Genomic DNA, 17,588 nt, shown 5'->3' with positions numbered 1-17,588 from the left:
AAGGATTGTCAGTTCTGTAAGACATCAGCATTGGCCAGTCTTGGGCTGGAAATTCCTCTGATCCAAGCAGGGATTTAAATTTGAACTTTAAACAGAGGGACAGAGGCAGCATTGGTGATGTGTACAAACTTGTTATGATAACTTCTTGTACAGGTGTCATAATAACAAGCTCACAAATTTGTCAGGAATCCTAATTTGGGCTCCCTTGGATATATTTTGCATTTACAAACACTGTAAGAAACAAACAGTTGCTTGTAGATCACACATACCTGTTGGAACATTGCCTAACTGCAAGTGCAGGACAAGTCTTGAGTGGAGTAAAATACACAAATTATTAGTGACAGGAGAAAAAAAAAATCAATGTCTAAAATTAATTTATTTACTATTTTTTTATTGAAATATTGAAAGATTCTGATCAGAAAAAGTATTGAAATTAAAGTAAAAATTCTTTTGAAGTTCTTTACCCTTCATGAATCAGTTGGTGTTGTCAAGAGTTGGATGCAGTGGTTTTGTGTAGAAAAAGACTCACTCTTCTGTTGGTGAATAGCTCTGATCCTGACCTGCTGTGTTTTGGGGCTGATGAAAACTCCTTTACAAAGCTGTGTTCTCTCTCTTCCACTCCCCAGCTGATGGGTGTGGTTGTTGGTAGCAAAATTTGCCATAAAAAGACAAAATCCTTTTGCCCAGCATCTTACAGGGTGTCTTCTCTCTTTCTTGTGCTCCTACTCCTGCTGTACCTTCTTTGGGAACTTTGAGTACATGGAATAACTGGTGATTTTTACAAAATAAAGTTCTAAAATGCTAGAAGAGAGGGAAAAAGACGTTTGTCACTCACATCTGACAATTTATGCAAATGCTGCACAATTAAAAGATGAAGAAGCTCCAGACCACTGAGTCCACCTTGAAGCTGGTGATGTGTTGTTAGGGTGGATCCTGGCCCTGTATTTCAGGATTCCTTTGGTAAGAATTGGTGATTTCCTTTCCTTCAGCCAGGGCTGGGTTGTCCCAGCGGGCTCTGGGGACAGCAGGCAGTGGCTGTGACCCTGCTCTCTCTCTGTGCCTGCTGTGATCTGGGCAGGTTTTCCAATGCCTCTGCTTATGTGCAGTGATTTCTCCTGGGATAACAGGTTGTGCTTCCTGGTAGCTCAGTTCCCTGAAAAGAAACACTTAGCATGGAAATTGGTTGTTCTGTTGCCTGACATCAGAGATTTTGGCTGCAGGGTCTTGGGCTTTCTGTGAGAGGCATAGTCAGCACATCTGCTTTGTAATGGGCCAGATTTCAGGTCAGACAGCTGTGATTGCTGGCAGTGTGGAAATCCCAGAGGGTTTAATGCACTTCTTGGAACATGGAAGGAAATTCCTGCTTATTGGTGCTTCCTCCTAGCAGAGCTGCTGTGGCTGAGTAGAGATTTCCTGAGGGACGCTCAGCAGTACTTCTGAATTGCCTAGAAAATACCTTTTCTGATGTTTCCTGTCACATCCTTAAAGAGCAGAGGAGCTGCTCTGCAGACTTGAAAGCCCTTTAAAGTGCTGAGTGTTGAGCTTCAGGTCTTTGTCAGCGTAAAATGAGAGGCGGAGGTGCTTTAATTTTGGTTTCTGCATTGTGTGTGTGTCATAATAAAGTTATATTTTAAGATCTGCTCAATTTTGAAGGTGTGATACAATAGAAACATGTTTACCCCAAACACATTTGGTTACTTTCATCTCTTTACAAATCTTGTTAGTAGCAGTGTTTACAATGCCTTTGGAAAGTAAATTACATGACTTGTTTGTATTTGTCTGTGGTGGTCTCCCTCCAGTGTTGTGTAATCTCAGATGTGCTGTGTGAGATTCAGGGAATGAGGCATGCAGATGAGAAAACAGGAGTAAAGCTGCCTTCAGATTTTTAGACAGATGAAGTGCAAATGGTAAGAAACATAATTGTGAAAAGAGCAGAATACTTTCTTTCCTTCACCCAATTTCTATAAAGCTACAGCTTTATATAATGGCACATAACTTTAAAAAAAAAAGAGACCTAAGAGAAAAAAGACATCTCTCATTTATCCATTCAAAGGTAGGCTGGGTAATGTTACATAGATTGATGCAAGAGCTTGACTTGGAGATAAAACATTGCATTTTTAAATCATGGAAATAATCATTATTTGCATCTCCAGTGTTCTTGTCTGCAGCAGCAGTGCTGGAAGAATGTGAAATACATAAATGTTAAGACCATAATAAAATAAAGGAGAGAACAAATCTTACACTCCTAGAATTAATGTGATGGGCACAGAACTGATAATACCCATGTGAAAACCTTTCTGAAGACCAGAGGTGGGGAGCATTGTTGAAAGCCAGGTCTTTGCAACATCATTTCAGGAGACTTTGCCTTATGTTGCTCAATTCCCTGGTGCTGCATGAGGCCCTCCAGGCTGTGTTGTGTTCATGGATTTAACATTTCAAGGCCAAGTCTTGCCCTCTTTGGCTGGCAGGTACAAGTGTGTGTTGCTATTAAAGTTTATCCCCAAAAGACACAAAAGCATGCAATGGTTAAGGACTTTATTAGCCTAAAGATTGCTTGAAAACTAAACAGCATAAATTGAAGTCAACTTATCACAAAGCTGTTTAGAAAGGTAATTAGATCTATAATTAGGCTTATGACTTTTGTTTCCATTCCCCTTTTGGGCATCTGATGATTGTGGGGTTTGGTGTTTTTCCAGCATCTTTTCACAAATAAGCCATTTGCAAATGTATGTGAAGCTGTGATTATAGAATTAGAATCACAGAATCGTTAAGACATCAAATCCAACCATTCCCCAAGCCCTGACAAATCCACCACTAAACCGTGTCCCCAAGTGCCACATTCACATGGTTTTTGAATGCTGTCAGGGATGGTGACTCCACCACTGCCCTGGGCAGCCTGAACAACCCTTTGAGGGAAGAAATTTTTCCCAATATCCGACCTAAACCTCTCCTCTTGCAACTTGAGGCTGTTTCTTCTTGATTTGTCTCTTGTCTTCTGAGACAGAGCCTGACTCCCACCTGGCTGCACCCTCCTGTCAGGCATTTGTAGAAGGTCCCTCCTGAGGAGCCTTTTCTCCAAACTCCCATTAGCTGCCCTCCTCAAGGTACTTCCCTCTCCAATTTGGAAGATACCCACCACTCTTTTCTCTGCTCCTGGAGGGCAGAGCTTCTCATTTTCATGCTTTGTCTTCTTGTCAGCTTTGAAATAACTGCAGAGCAGGGGGTGATTGCAGCAGCTGCCATGCTCTTACCTCCCTGGCCTTGCCAATGTCCTTTGTGAGCTAAAAGTGATGCTGTCAAGTTCAAATGCTGAGTGTTTTGTAGCTGCAAATGCTGTCTTGGATTAACTTTAATAATTTCTTTGAAGTTGATCCTGGCAGCGCTGAGTGGCTAAAACAAAAGCATTTTGCTCACATAATGCAGGGCCTAAAATGGAGTATGTTGGGTTGAGTGTATTTGACAGAAGAGCCCTTAAGGCTGTGGGTTTGCTCTCAAAACAGAACATAGACACCCACCAGCTTTTCAATGCCTGTATGTACATACTCTCAGAAGTTCAACAATAAGCCTTTAAAATGCAGCTGGAATTAAAATGGTCAGGAAAAAATGCATTCAGTTTACTCTCAGATGTGAATTGAATCCTGACTAAATTTAGGGAAAAAGCCAGAAAGGGAACAAAGTGGTTGAGACAGTTTAGCTTTCATTCTTGCAGAATGTTGGTGCATTTCTCTTACCTTACCTGCCAGTGTCAATATTCATGTTTAAATCACATAGTTCTTATGTTTATCTGCCAGCCAAGTCTTTTGAATCCCCAAGTTTGAGACAGTAAGTCTTCCAGTGCTTTAGGATTTGCTGCTCTCCAACTTTAATGTTCGTTCTGGCATGGAGAATGTGGACTGGATGGAGGAGGCATGAATATATTCCTAACCCTTATTTCCCAGACAGTGGAACCTTTGTTGGAACAGCCTTTTACTAAATACATGAGGTTTCCTTGGCAACAATTTTTGGTGCTGAAGCTTTTTCCGTCATCTTTCCAATCAAGGGAAATCATATTTGTGTTACAACTTCCAGATGGTTCATCAAGTTTGAGTAAATCATGGCTAATGATTTATTACTTGTTTTTTGCTCACAAATAACTTGGTTTTTGCTCACTTTCCACAAGTGTTTTATGTAGGCAGGGTAAAATAGTTGTCTTTATGTTCTCAACTCTGCTGCACTTTGAACTAGATTCTGAACACAATAAGGAAATGTTTCTACAAGAGCCCTGATGAAGCCATTTGTTCTCCACCTGCACTGGAGGGAGGGCAGACTCAATAGCTGAAGTCTGCAAAGACACATTGTTGTCCTGCATCTCTTCTGGCAATTATGGCCTCTGAGCTGTGTTTTTATTTTTACAAACCTTTGCTGTGCTTTCTGCATCAGACAGTGATAAGTGTTTGTGTGGTTGTGCTAGATACTGGCGGTTGGGATCTCTGTGGCATTTATAAATTAATTTTGAGCTCCAGCATTTGACATCTCTGTCTTGCAGAGCATAACAGTATCTTCAAAGGCACAGGAGTCCCACACCTGCCTCTGCTTTCGCTTGACGTGCAGACACTCAAATCCTGGAACATGCCTTGGAGCCAGATACTCCAATTATATCCAGACACACCCTGCTAATTAAACAGTGTTGTGACCTTCCTAGTAATTTAGCATGCAAGCTTTGATTTCCCCCTTGCCTCCCAAGCCTCATATTTGGATTTAAGTTTATGAGGTGTGGGGTAAGAGCACCTTAACTCTTTGTTTCCTGGAGAAGATGATGTAACCCATGCCTCAAACATCTCATTAGACAAGAATTTGGCTGAAAGAGCTGTTTAAAACTTTGGTGCATAACATTTTATCTGTTTCTAGGGGTCCTGAAGACACCTGTTTTGAGTATGGGGTTTTCCCTGCTATCCTGAGTTTCCCGCTGGATTACCCGCTGAGCCCTCCCAAGATGAGGTTCACCTGTGAGATGTTCCATCCCAACAGTGAGTCTGATGCAGCAGGATGCACAGGGGGGTGGGTTGCTTGTGCAGCTTAAAAAGAAACTTTTGCAGCAGGAGATCTGGCATCCTTCCCAAGGGTGGTTCTCTCTCTTCCCAACCTTGAGCAGGCAGCACGAGTATTCAGCTGTCCAACAGTTTTGCTCTGTCTTAGGCTCCTTTTATCTTTATCCCATTATTCCTCATAAAAAATTTGCTCATCCAGAAAGGATTCCAGCAAATTCCATGCCTTTAAATCTTCTGTACAGGATGTGAGACTTAGTGAATTAATGCAGGCTCTTTCCAGACACAGAATCATAGAGTATGCTGAGTTTGGAAGGACCCATCAGGATCATGGTGCTCAACCCCTGGCCCTATGCAGGAAACCCCAAGAATCCCACCACGTGCCCGAGAGCCTTGTCCCAACACACCATGAACTCACTCTTGCTCTACGGCTTGTATTTAGGTATTTTGGTGTTATTTTAATGACTGAAAAGTTGTTCATGGGTGCAGCTTTATTAGTCAGCATGGCTTTTGCCCCATGAAATCACAGGTTTAACATTTCTGAGGGGATCTCTCTGAAGTACAGTGCTCTGTCCGAGCAGACAACACATTTACAGGTGTTTAATATTAAGACTTTGCTGGCCTTTGCTCTGTGATACTGATTGAGTTAGAGACCTTTTCCAGCCTTAGTGAATCTGTGATGGTGACAATATTATCTGAAGACTCTTCAGTGGGAGTAATTGCAGTGACAAGAAATACAGTTAACAAGTTTGAGCCCTGGACATGAAAAAACCTTAAGTTTTCTTTAAAAACCCTTAGGGTTCCTTAAGGAAAAGGCAAATGCTGTTCTCCTGCCTAGTGCTGCCTCTTCAGCTGACATTCTTGCACTTGGAAAACACAGGTCATAATCTCAGCTGGCAGTCCATTTATTTCACCCTACATACAAGGAATTTTGCAATTTCTTGAAGTTTCTCTGTTATTCCTTTCTGGAAGCACCACTTGTGCAGGTTCTTACCCATTTAATCCACATCTTTGTTCTCCTGTGGAGGACACACCTGCATGTCACAGCGTAGAACTGTGTGGACATGCCCAAGGCGTTGTGGCATCACCTCTGGAGCTCTGATGTCACCACAGGGCACTTTGGCACTTGGAGGCAGTGTGGCCATGTCAGCACCTTGCTCCAGCTGGACTAATTTACCCAAACTTCTTGTCAGGACTGGTCTCCCTGAGCAAATCCTTGTCCCTGCAGCTCCAGCTGTGGCCTTGGCTTGAGGTTCACTGCTTGCAGCTGTGTTGTGTGCAGCACTGCCAGGAGGAGTGGGGTGTGGAGAAGCACAAATTGCCTGACTCCTGTGTTAAAGAGTGGCTTTACACATGGGTGTTTCTTCCATGGGATAATTGGAACACGCTGGATGGTCAGCTCAGCTCTTTAAAGCCCTGTGTCTCTGAGTCTTCTTAATCTGAAGCTGAGATCACCTGAAGCAGACACTTGAATCTTCTCAGCTGGGGTTGTGGTGGGCTGCTTGTACCCAGAAAGGGGTGGCTGGGCTGTGCTTTTTCTGTTTATTTCTCCCCCTGTGAGAAATCACAGGGAAAATGTTTAAAAAGTCTGCTGTGTCTCCTCATCTTTGCAGTTTATCTTATGTCAAGGGGGAATGGGGATACCACAGAACTGTTTTCTGTTATATTAAAATGTCCTTGGATACTCTGGCAAAAGTAACTAAGTAGTGATGAATGGCATAGCTTGCATTGGCACTGAGCATCCCTGTGGGGAGATCACAGGATCATGGGTGCTTTGGGAAGGATTGCTGGAAGAGACATTAAAACCCATCCTGTTCTACCTCCTGCCATGGGCAGGGACACCTTCCACTATCCCAGGTTGCTCCAAGCCCTTTCCAGCCTGGCCTTGGACACTGCCAGGGATCCAGGGGCAGCCACAGCGTTTCTGGGCACCCTGTGCCTCACCACCCTCACAGGGAGCAATTCCTTCCCAATATCCCATTAACCCTGCCCTCTGGCAGTGTGCAGCCATTGCCCCTTGTCCCCAGTCCCTCTCCAGCTCTCCTGGAGCCCCTTTAGGCACTGGAAGGGGCTCTGGAGTCTCCTGGAGCTTTCTCTTTCCCAGGCTGAGCACTCCCAGCCTGTTCCTGGGGCATCTCTCTGTGGCTTCCTTTGGACTCGTTCCAACAGCTCCACGTCCTCAGGTTGGGGCCCCACAGCTGGACAGGGGTGGGTCTCACCTGAGCAGAGGCAGAGGAGATCCATACATCTTCCTGCAATCAGCCTTTGATGTCCTGACTGTGCTGCTGTGTTCCAGCTGTTTTAAATGAGGCACTGCGCAGGAACAGGAGTGAAATCCCTTCTGCCAGTGGGTTCCTGGCTTGCAGGAAGTGCTGATTCAGCACCTGCCCTGCTGTTTGCCCCTCTTCCAGCTATGGTTAGAGCAGCTCCAGTCCCCAGCCTGGGGCTGCAGGAAGGACTGTAAATAAATGTGCTCCACAGTGCTTACATGCTTGGGCATAGCTGTGGGTGAATGGAAGGAGCTGGAAATGAGCACAGCTGCTTCCAGCAGTCATTCCCACTTTTTGTTTTGTCTTGCTTTCCTGGCAATGGCACCAGCTTGGTCACCCAAGGAATAGAATCCCTGAAATTATTGCATTAAAATTGTCATTCCTCAGGAGCCTGCCATGCAGGAGAATTAGGCCATGTTGGTCGAGCAGTGGTTTTTTTTTTGAGTTGCCTCTTCAGCCTTTGTTTGGTTTCATTACCAAGTCAGTGGAGTCCAGTCTCTGTGAAGACAACTTGTACTGTTACTTATGCTAAAGGTGGGAGGGGAAGCACCTGGATCCTTAATTCATAGGTTTCCTTCTTTCCAGGTGCTTTAATGCAGCTGAGCTTTAAGCAAGAAAAAAAAAAAAAGTAGTGGGAATTCTTCTGATTGCACTTCAGTAATGTTCAAAAAAAGATCAGTTCTACTGTTCATAATATATTTAACATAACACTTTGTTTTTTCTCATGTTTATAATATATACAACATAACACTTTTCCCTCCTTTGTGCAATCCTTTTCATGGTCACAGTCCAGTGGAGGACTCTGATGTGCATTCAGTGCATTCATTTCCATTTAAGTGGGACTGGTTACCTGCTTGGAGCTGTGTCTGTGCAGAAATTCTTGCCTTATTCCACCAGGCTGCATCATTCTTTTTTTCCATGGAGCCTTTCACTGGTTATTAAAAGATACAAATGCTCCCAGCAGGCACTTTGGGAAGGAGTTGCTTAAAGAAGATTTGCCCTGAGGTTTTGTTTTTCGCATTTTGTGTCCTCTTGCTTATAGAGGAAATTTAAACCTGGATTTAGTTTTAATCATAGAAGAGCTAAGCCTTAAGGCTGCTCTATGTCCAAGAGATGGAGATGCTGATCATTTCCACTAAGTAACAAGCAATCCTGTGTGCTTTTTGTGCAGTTTACCCAGATGGGAGAGTGTGCATCTCCATCCTTCACGCTCCTGGGGATGACCCCATGGGCTACGAGAGCAGCGCGGAGCGGTGGAGCCCCGTGCAGAGCGTGGAGAAGATCCTCTTGTCTGTTGTCAGCATGCTGGCAGGTGAGCACTGCTGTCCTGGCAGCCCTTCCTGAGTGCAGCCTCTTGCTTTTTGCCTTGTTCACTGAGCAAAGCACATGGAAAGCTGCTCAGCAGCAGCCACAGTTCTTAAAGCCTTGGGATTTGTTTATTTATTTGTGAACCTCTGAGAAGGGCTGGAAAAAATGCAACTGAATTAGTAAGGGGGGTTACTGCAAGGCTTTCCTTCCAGGTTGGTAGCACCTGGGACAGTAGAGATGGGTCAGGTGGTCCCAAGAGGCTCAGCTGGACAAAGCCCTCTCTGTATTTGCTGTGCTGTTCTTTATGTTTAAAGCTGTGGATTACAGCCTGTGTTGGGTTTGGCTTTGGCAGCTGAAGGGTTACCAGACCAAACCAGTACAGTAAACTGGAGTCCATGGCCTCTGGTTCAGAAGCCAGCACACTCTGTTTCTCTTTGTGGTTCCTAGCCTGGGAACGTGCCCCACTCTGCTGTCTCTGGTTCAGAGGAAGGCTTCTTGAGGAGAGACCCGGGGTGAAAAACTTTTTGTGGAGCCTTTCAGATGTTTTTTCCTAAATCTAACAAGGGCTGTGGATCAGCTCTGTCATGTACAGCTCTCTGAAAAATTTGCCATTTTCCAGAAGTGAACAGAGCCACTGAACTGCCTGAAGGGGGCAGACCCATGTCCCTTAGAACTGGTTTTGAAGGATAAATGGATTTAGAAGCTGCAAAGTTGACCAAAGAGCAAGCAACAGATTCCTGCAAGGGGCTATTTTAGCTTTGGAATAGTATCCTGGAGTTGGGAAGCTGTGCAGACAAACAGTACCCATGGGGTTCCCATTGCTTCCAAGAGCTTGGTTTGTGGTGCAGCCTCACCTGGACTGGGAAGGGTGCGAGCCACCTGGTCTCCTTCTTTGCCTCTGCATCCTGTTTTCCCATGGCTTTTGGAGAAATTAGGCTAAAACACCAGTGGTCAGCTTCTTTCAGGGCACTGGAAACCTCTGAGCCCTGGCTGTGCAGGTAGTGTAAGCCCAGGTTCACCAGGCTGGGGGATCTGCACATCTGCTGGCTTCTAAGGTGCACTATGTGGAGAAGGATGGAACCCAGATACTGCCATGAACTGGGCTGGGGTGGGTGTGACTGCTGTGTCAAGGGAGGTGAGCAGAGTGTGGCAGTGCCTTCTGGAGCCCCAGGACACTGTCCTGCTGCCCACAGACCTTGTAAATCCTGGGTTCCAGCTCACCTCCATAAAAAACAGGGAGCCCCTGAGACTTCAGCACTCCATGTGCTTCATAAAGCATTCTGAAATCATCTGAATCAACATGAAAGATGTTGCAGAAGTGAAAGCATATTCTATGGGTTTCCTTGGATTGTTTTGTTGGTTTTTAATAGACCAAACCATCCCAACAAGGGACAGCCTGTTTGGGTGGCCTGCTTGGAGGCGCTTTGTGTCTGGGAAGCTGGAGAACAAGAAAAAACTGTTCTGCTGGGAGAAACACACGTTTTTAAAAGCCCTTGACAGTACTGGGGGTGCCACATTGTGTTGGCCATGTGCATAGTGGAGCTCCACTGCTGAAAGCACAAACAAAAGAAAGTCCTGCTCCTGTGCCACTTGTTTCTTGCCTAAACCCAAACTTGTTGTGATATCCTTTCTCTTGTGGTCAGTTAAATCAGAGCCTTCTGGGAATGCAGGAGCTGTCACTGGATTTGCTGTAGTGATGTTTCTGCAGTCTCAAGGAGGAGAAGTGTTTCAAAGCCCTGGGGAAGTGACATTGCTGAAGAAGCAAGAGGCTCCATTGCCCACCTACCTTTGTCTTTCTTGTTTCAGAGCCAAATGATGAAAGTGGAGCCAATGTAGACGCCTCCAAGATGTGGCGGGAAGACAGAGAACAATTTAACAAAATTGCCAAGCAGATTGTGCAGAAGTCACTTGGACTTTAAGCTCACAGAGAGACTGAAGTGTTTTGTATTTCTCTCCACCTGGAAATGAGCAGTGCTCAGTGCTGGTACCAAAAAGGAAAACTTTGTAAAACTATTGGCCTAGTTCTTATAATTCGTTATTTATTTGCCATCTCTTTTCTTCCACTGCTCCAGAGAAGCCTCTAGTTCACTCACTAAATCGTGTGGAAAAGGGATTTAATAGTAGAGAAAAATACAGAGACAATGCTGTTTCAAAGGCTGCTTGTTTCTACCTTCCTTTGTGCTGTGGAAAGCCTGGAGATTTGGCAATCTGCAGCCCTCCCTCACCCATCTGCTGTTGGAGAGCAGTGCTGGTTTGGATCATCTGCTGGCAGAATTAGTTGTGTTTTTATAGGTAGCATTGCATCTGGAGCAGCAGTAGACAGGAATTGCTCTATCCACTCTGTACTTGTTAGGTTAAGGGCAGCAGTTGCAGTCAGAGCTGAAGAGTATATTTGAAGAGTATAGTTAGCAGGAGAGGCTGTAAAGCAGGGCTGTAGTCAAGGTGTGTTAGCAAAGAAAGGAACTTTAGGGAGTGAGCTGTGAGGGCTGGCTGGGGGTCTGGAATGGCCTGGTGTTCCCATGTACCACTGTGAGTTTGTACTGAGCTTTTGAGTCACTGTTGGCTTGGCAGAAATCCCAAGAGCTGCTTTATTAGTCCTGGAGGACACTCAGTTGTAAACCTCACACTCAGAGGCACAAGGTGTGAAGGCTGCATTGTGCAAGGTCACCTGGGTGAGCTAGGTCGTTGGCAGCTGGAAAATCCAGTGAGGATGTTTTTGCTGTGCTGGGCATGTTCACAGCTCTGCAAGAATATCAGCTCGCTCTGGTGACATGTGAGTGTTGAGAGGATTTGGCACTGCTTTGCCATCACACCTGTCACCCATTTTCAGGTGAATGAGCCAAGGTGAGCATGATGGACTTAAAAAAATGACCTGTGACACTCTACACTGAGTGCTGTTGTGTATTAAACAGGAGCCAGAGAGGATGGGCCGTTTGCTCAGTGATGGCACTAGGTGTGCTTTGGACATTTGCAGTGTTGGAGCCAGTGTGCAGGGTGCAGGAAATACCAGCTGGTCAGTTCCTAAAACAGCTGAGGAGCCTCTGCTGACCTTTCTGCTTTGCAAGCCAATCTCATGTGTAAGTCCAAATTTCTCCAATTTACTACAAGCAATAACATGCCCATTGATAGCACATGGAATCCAATTTTGTTGGCAGCTTTAAATGGGCTAAATTTGACAAGGGCTGGTTTTTTGTTTTATTTTTTAAATGTGAAAAAGTGTGATGTGGAAGGAGTCACACCATGAAGAAAGCTTTACAGAGGTGATCGTGTGCATGTGTGCAGTACAACTGCTCAGCATTTCTGTCTTGCTGTCTGTGCTGCAAATCACACTTTGCCATTGTTGGGCACCTCTGGAGAGCTGTATTGCTACAACCTGCTGATTTTGCCTCCTTGTAGAAATAATTGTGGCTTTGATGTCAGGGTGGAAGTGGGACTGGACATAGGTTGGGAGCAGAGATGATGAAATAGTGTTGTACCTAACTAGTATTTCAAGGCATACAGGAAAATGTAGCACTTTATGCAAACTGGGAGTGTTTTCTGGAGTAGAGGGAAGATTGTTCCTGGGAGTACTGCAGCCACCTTTGGGAACAACCCTGGAGAGCTGCAGGAGCCACTGCAGAAACACAGACAAGGCAAAAGTGGGGTTTGCTTAAGTGCTGAGTGTTTTTTTTTCATGTGTGCTTGCTCATTATCTTGATTTTATGGTGGGATTTAGTCTGTATACTGAAAATAAAGTGCTTATATTTTCTCCTTTTAAAATGTATTGCAGTGGGTGTTGTGTATGAGTAACCACACAGCCAAGAGACCAGCTCCAAAGGGGTGGAAGGGTTCATTCTAACCCAGCTAAAACATGGCATACTTTAGCAGTGAAAGAGCTGACATGATTGCATGGACTTTCCAGGCAAATGTCTTGTCTCTAGTGCTGGCAGTGGCTGGGTAATTAAAAGAAAACAATAAAAATCTGACAGTGGGCAGATGTGGAGTATTTTATGTCATTATATCCATGTGTCTGGCCTAGGAAGTTCTTGTGAACATACAACAGGTGAATTCATTCAGAATGTGCTGGTATCAGCACTTGGATTTGAGGAGAACACATAGATCACAGAATCACTGAATGGTTTGGATGGGAACAGACCCTAAAGACCATCTAGTTCCAGCCCCCTGCCACAAACAGGGATAATTTCTACTCAAGCAGGTTTCTCAGATGCCCAGTTCCTTTTCAGAGTCCCCACAGTCCTCAAATCTTTGTTCAAAAGCAGAAAACCTTTATTTTTAAGTGACTGGCATGCAGTGGGCTTGCTGATGGGCATTTGAAGCCACGCAGTGACCATATCTACCTCTCAGTCTTAAAGGTGACAAAATGTGGGCAGAAGTTCACCTCAGAGCCCTGAAACTTGGTGTTGGGGTGAGAACTGTCCTACCTGGTGGCTGTTTACTCAGCTGAAGGCAGAGGGTGAGCATTTGTGCTTTTCAAAAGAAATTTGTTGCTCATTGTGATAATTTAGGAAGGAATTCCTCCCTGTGAGGGAAGTGAGGCCCTGGCACAGGCTGGAAATGTCCAAGGCCAGAGCTTAGAGCAACCTGGGCTAGTGGAAGGTGTCCCTGCCCATGGCAGGGGATGGAATGGGATGAGCTTTAAGGTCCCTTCCAACCCACACCATTCTGGAACTCTATGGAAGGTTTAAAGGTTAGATTCCCTATTTGCCAAAAAACCTTAAAACTTCATTATTCTGCAACAAACTGAATCCTTGCATAAAGCAGGAGGCTTCAGCTCCTGCAGGTGGGGAACACCTGAAGGTTAAAGCTTGTAAAGCTGCTGTGTAGCTCCTGGGATAGACTTCCCTGAAAGACTTAATTGTGTCCCTGAATGAGCACTCATGTTGGCAGGATGTGCAGTAGTGGCCAGTAGCAATGTTTTTCTGGGCAGTTGTCTTTTTTCAGCCTGAAACACTTACTATAAAACATGTTCCTCGGGGAGTGTCAGAGCTCTACAGGTGTTATGCATGTAGGTAAAGTATTAAAGATTTTTTTTTAAAAATCCTTTTCTCTGGATTGTATTTGCTTTTAGGCTTTTATATTAAAAAAAGAATCCTAACCAAACCCTCCAACAAAGCTATAAAAATGCAAGCAACATCCTCTGTCAATGCTTTGTGTATACACACATCCACACACGCTCACTGTTGTTTTTCCTTGGCACAGGGGCTGTGTCAGAACACACACAGTGGGCTGTGAGACATCCATTAACTGGGTTGGTGTGCCTTTGAAAGTGTGAGAGGCGTTGGAGCCACATGAAACGGCTGCAGCTCGGGGGCAGAGCCAGCCCTGGGCTCCCTGCCAGCTTTTTTTTTTGCCTTTCTGGGGTGATACCTCGAATGGAAGGTGCTGCTCTGCCCTGGGATGGAGGCAACAGGGAAGCTCTGTGCCAGGTGTCTTCCTGGTGAGGATGCTCTGTGTGTTTTACCCCTGTGAGGATGGAAAGGAGAAGCAGCAGAGATCTGAAATGTCCCTTCCCAGTGCCAGCCGTGCTGCTGATACTGGGATTGTCTTGGATGTGGCATTGCAAGGGCTCCTGATGTCCCCTCTCCTGCTGCCAGGTGCCACCTGATGTCTTGGGCATCAAAGTGTTGTGCCAGGCTCCCTGGTGCTGCAGGGATGAAACCATCATTGAGGAGGGAATTGTTGAAGCCATCTGACATTTGGTGGTCCTGCTTGGTGCTCTCTTGGCCCCACAGGAATGTGGGATGGCTGGGATGTCCTTGTGAGGGAGGTGAGGCCCTGGCACAGGCTGGAAATGTCCAAGGCCAGGGCTTGGAGCAACCTGGGCTAGTGGAAAGTGTCCCTGCCCATGGCAAGGAATGGAATGGAATGGGATGAGCTTTAAGGTCCCTTCCAACCCACACCATTCTGGAACTCTATGGAAGGTTTAAAGGTTAGATTCCCTGCTTCTATTTGCCAAAAAGAACTAAAACTTTATTATTCTGCAGCAAACTGGATCCTTGCATAAAGCAGGAGGGTTCAGCTCCCACAGTGGAGCTGTGTGGGCTCCTGCTGTGGCCAGCTGAGAAGGTCTCATGGCACAGACACCTTCCAATCCTGGTGATCTTCCTGCCTCTCCCAGCCTGCTGCCATGGCTCTTCTCCCTGGGCAGGTGGTGTTAGAACCCCAGGAGAACCAGCCAGGTGGCTTTGGGAGGTGGCTCACAGCCCTGCTGGAACTCTGGGCAGTAGGTGAGGTGTTGGGGTGTGTTGATAGATAACGAATGGCAGTGCCACGGCCCGTGGGTTGTTACAGGGGAGCTGCTGGAGGGAGCAGTGTGTGTGTGGGAGCTCTCAGGAGGGATTTGGGAGCAGGTCTGTCTGGTCATGTCCCTGCCAAGTCCTGGCCTGAGTCCCCTTCCTCTGTGCTCCATCCTGAGGGGGGGATGAGGCTGGGGCTCTGTCACAGCTCTGGCCAGAGCTGAGTGTCCCTGGCTGAAGGGATGGCCAGGCATTGGAAAATGCAGGTCCACCAACGTGGGGAGAGAATGATGCATCTGACTCCATGTTCTCAGAAGGCTAATTTATTACTTTATTATACTACATTATAGTATAATATACTATATTACAGAACACAGAAGGAAGAGAAGAAACTGTGGCTCGGAGAAGAAACTGTGGCTGCTCCATCCCTGCAAGTGTCCAAGGCCAGGTTGGATGGGGCTTGGAACAGCCTGGGATAGTGGAAGGTGTCCCTGCCCATGGCAAGGGTGGAACTGGATGAGCTTTAAGGTGTAATACACTATACTAAAGAATACAGAAAGGATACTTACTGAATGCTAAAGGATAATAATGAAAACTCGTGACTCTCTCCAGAGTCCTGACACAGCTTGACACTGATTGGCCAATGAGTGAAAACAACTCACTGTAGAATCCAATGGAACAATCACCTGTGGGTAAACAATCTCCAAACACATTCCAAAGGTGCAAAACACAGGAGAAGCAAATGAGATAAGAATTGTTCTCCTTTTCTCTGAGGCCTCTCTCTGCCTTTCAGCTTCCCAGGAGAAAAACCCTGGGCGAAGGAATTTTTTCAGAGAATGTGAATGCCACAGCCAGGAAGGGCTGTCCTGGGCCAGAGCTCACTGAGGAGGGAAGGCAAACGCCCCTGCTGCAGCCAGGGGTGGGTTCAAAGCAGAGAAATGCAGGATGCAACACGCAGGGGGTGGGGGGCACCCACGCACTGGGTGCAGGACCCAGCATGGGGAGGTTCTCCACCCACAGCTGGGATGGAAGTTTGGGCCCCAAACAGTTCTCCCCATGCCAAAATAATTTGGCAGATTGAACCCAATTGGGCTGGCATGTTGAATGAATCTGGGTTTCTTCGCTAAGTCTGCCTGGGATGGGCTCACACAGACTCCTCTCCTGGTGTGGTGCTTCAACAGGATCCCTGTCTTGAGGGATCTTCGGGTCAGATCCCTGAGATCTGATCAGACTGGATCCCTCCAAGCTTGGTCAGCAGGTCAGGTGCTGGGGGATCTCCCTCTGTGAGACAGGTGTGTTAGAGGCATGGCCAGGTCTCCAAGCTGAAAATGAGCAACAGAGCTCATCCCCAGAGGTAGCTTGCTTCCCCTTGCCATTCATCCTTCTGGGAGCTAGGAAATGGTGAAATATGGAGTGGGTTAGATCAGGTGAACTTGTTCTGAAGCAAAAACCTCTGGAGTTGGAGATCCTTCCTTGGTATCTAACAGGCTTGCTGTGAGGGTGGCTCCAGAGGGGCCTTGCTCAGCCAGAGCTTGGCTTTTCTCACCAGTTCTTGCAATGGAGGAGGAGGGCAGACAGGCAGGCTGGAGTCCAGGTGTTTTCAAGCTCACTTTGTCTGGAGAGGCAATTATAAGTTGAGCTTTGTCTTTGGCCAGATCCTGGTTTGATATGGGATCTTCTCCTTGGAACCATGGCCTTGGTGGGAGGCCTGGGGTTTGTGGGCTGTGGGAAGCTCCTAAGGCTCTGTATGAAGAGTGGCTTTACAAAAACATCCGTATTATTAGAGAAGCCATTTGTCCAAAGTGTCCCCATCCAGCTTCACTTAGCATTTGAATCTTTCAGCATCTGTCCCTGGAACACCCAGTCAGTGACCAGGGGGCATTTGCTTTATTTTATCCATCCATCACCATCCTACAAGACCTGTAGGTTGAATTCTCTCTCACATGATAGATGAATGCCTTCTTTGCTCAGAGAAGAAACTGAAGTTTCCTGGAAGTGTCCAAGGCCAGGTTGGATGGGGCTTGGATAGTGGAAGGTATCCCTGCCTGTGGCAGGGTCTGGGACTGGATGAGCTTTAAGGTCCCTTCCAACCAAAACCATTCTACCTTTCTTCTGTAGATGCTTCTATTCCCCCTGGGAGACCCAAGGAAGTGATTAGGGTGATCTACTTCACTTTGGGAAGTGATCAGGGTGGTTTCTTGCACTTGGAGAAGTGATCAGGGTGGTTTCTTGCACTTGGAGAAGTGATCAGAGTGATGATCTCCTTCACTTTGAAAAGTGATCAGGGTGATGATCTTTACTTGGAGAAGTGATTAGGGTGATTCTTCTTCACTTGGAGAAGTGATCGGATGATTCTTCTTCACTTGGAGAAGTGATCAGAGTGATGATCTTCACTTTGAAAAGTGATCAGGGTGATCTCCTTCACTTGGAGAAGTGATCGGGTGATTCTTCTTCACTTGGAGAAGTGATCAGGGTGATGATCTCCTTCCCTTTGAGAAGTGATCAGGTGATTCTCCTTCCCTTTGAGAAGTGATCAGGATGATGATCTCCTTCCCTTGGAGAAGTGATCAGGATGGTCTCCTTCACTTTGAGCCCGTGCTGAGCTCACCCCTTCCCCACCACAGGCACTGTTCCTTGGCTGGTTACAGGAATCTGGGTGTCATCACAGAATCATTTATTTGGAAAAGACCTCTGAGATCACAAACCATCAACCCAGCACTGCCATATTCCCACGCCTGAGCATCTCAGGA

At 46.1% G+C, this 17,588-nt stretch overlaps 1 protein-coding gene across 1 annotated transcript in view; it reads left to right on the top strand.

Moving 5' to 3' along the window:
* The window catches only part of UBE2G2 (ubiquitin conjugating enzyme E2 G2), a 12,679-nt gene extending 314 nt beyond the window's left edge, over nt 1-12,365 (top strand). Inside the window, exons 3-5 of the mRNA XM_005425059.2 lie at nt 4,888-5,006; nt 8,466-8,606; nt 10,409-12,365. Coding sequence (XP_005425116.1) covers nt 4,888-5,006; nt 8,466-8,606; nt 10,409-10,521 — 373 coding nt within the window. The 3' untranslated portion in view covers nt 10,522-12,365. The remainder of the gene's footprint in view (nt 1-4,887; nt 5,007-8,465; nt 8,607-10,408) is intronic.
* Nucleotides 12,366-17,588: the final 5,223 nt, after the last annotated feature.

The sequence above is a fragment of the Geospiza fortis genome, unplaced genomic scaffold (genome assembly GCF_000277835.1).
Source record: "Geospiza fortis unplaced genomic scaffold, GeoFor_1.0 scaffold118, whole genome shotgun sequence".
In the NCBI taxonomy this organism is placed as follows: domain Eukaryota; kingdom Metazoa; phylum Chordata; class Aves; order Passeriformes; family Thraupidae; genus Geospiza; species Geospiza fortis.
The sequence above is the reverse complement of the archived record's forward strand: the minus strand, read 5'-3'. Positions and strand labels throughout refer to the sequence as shown.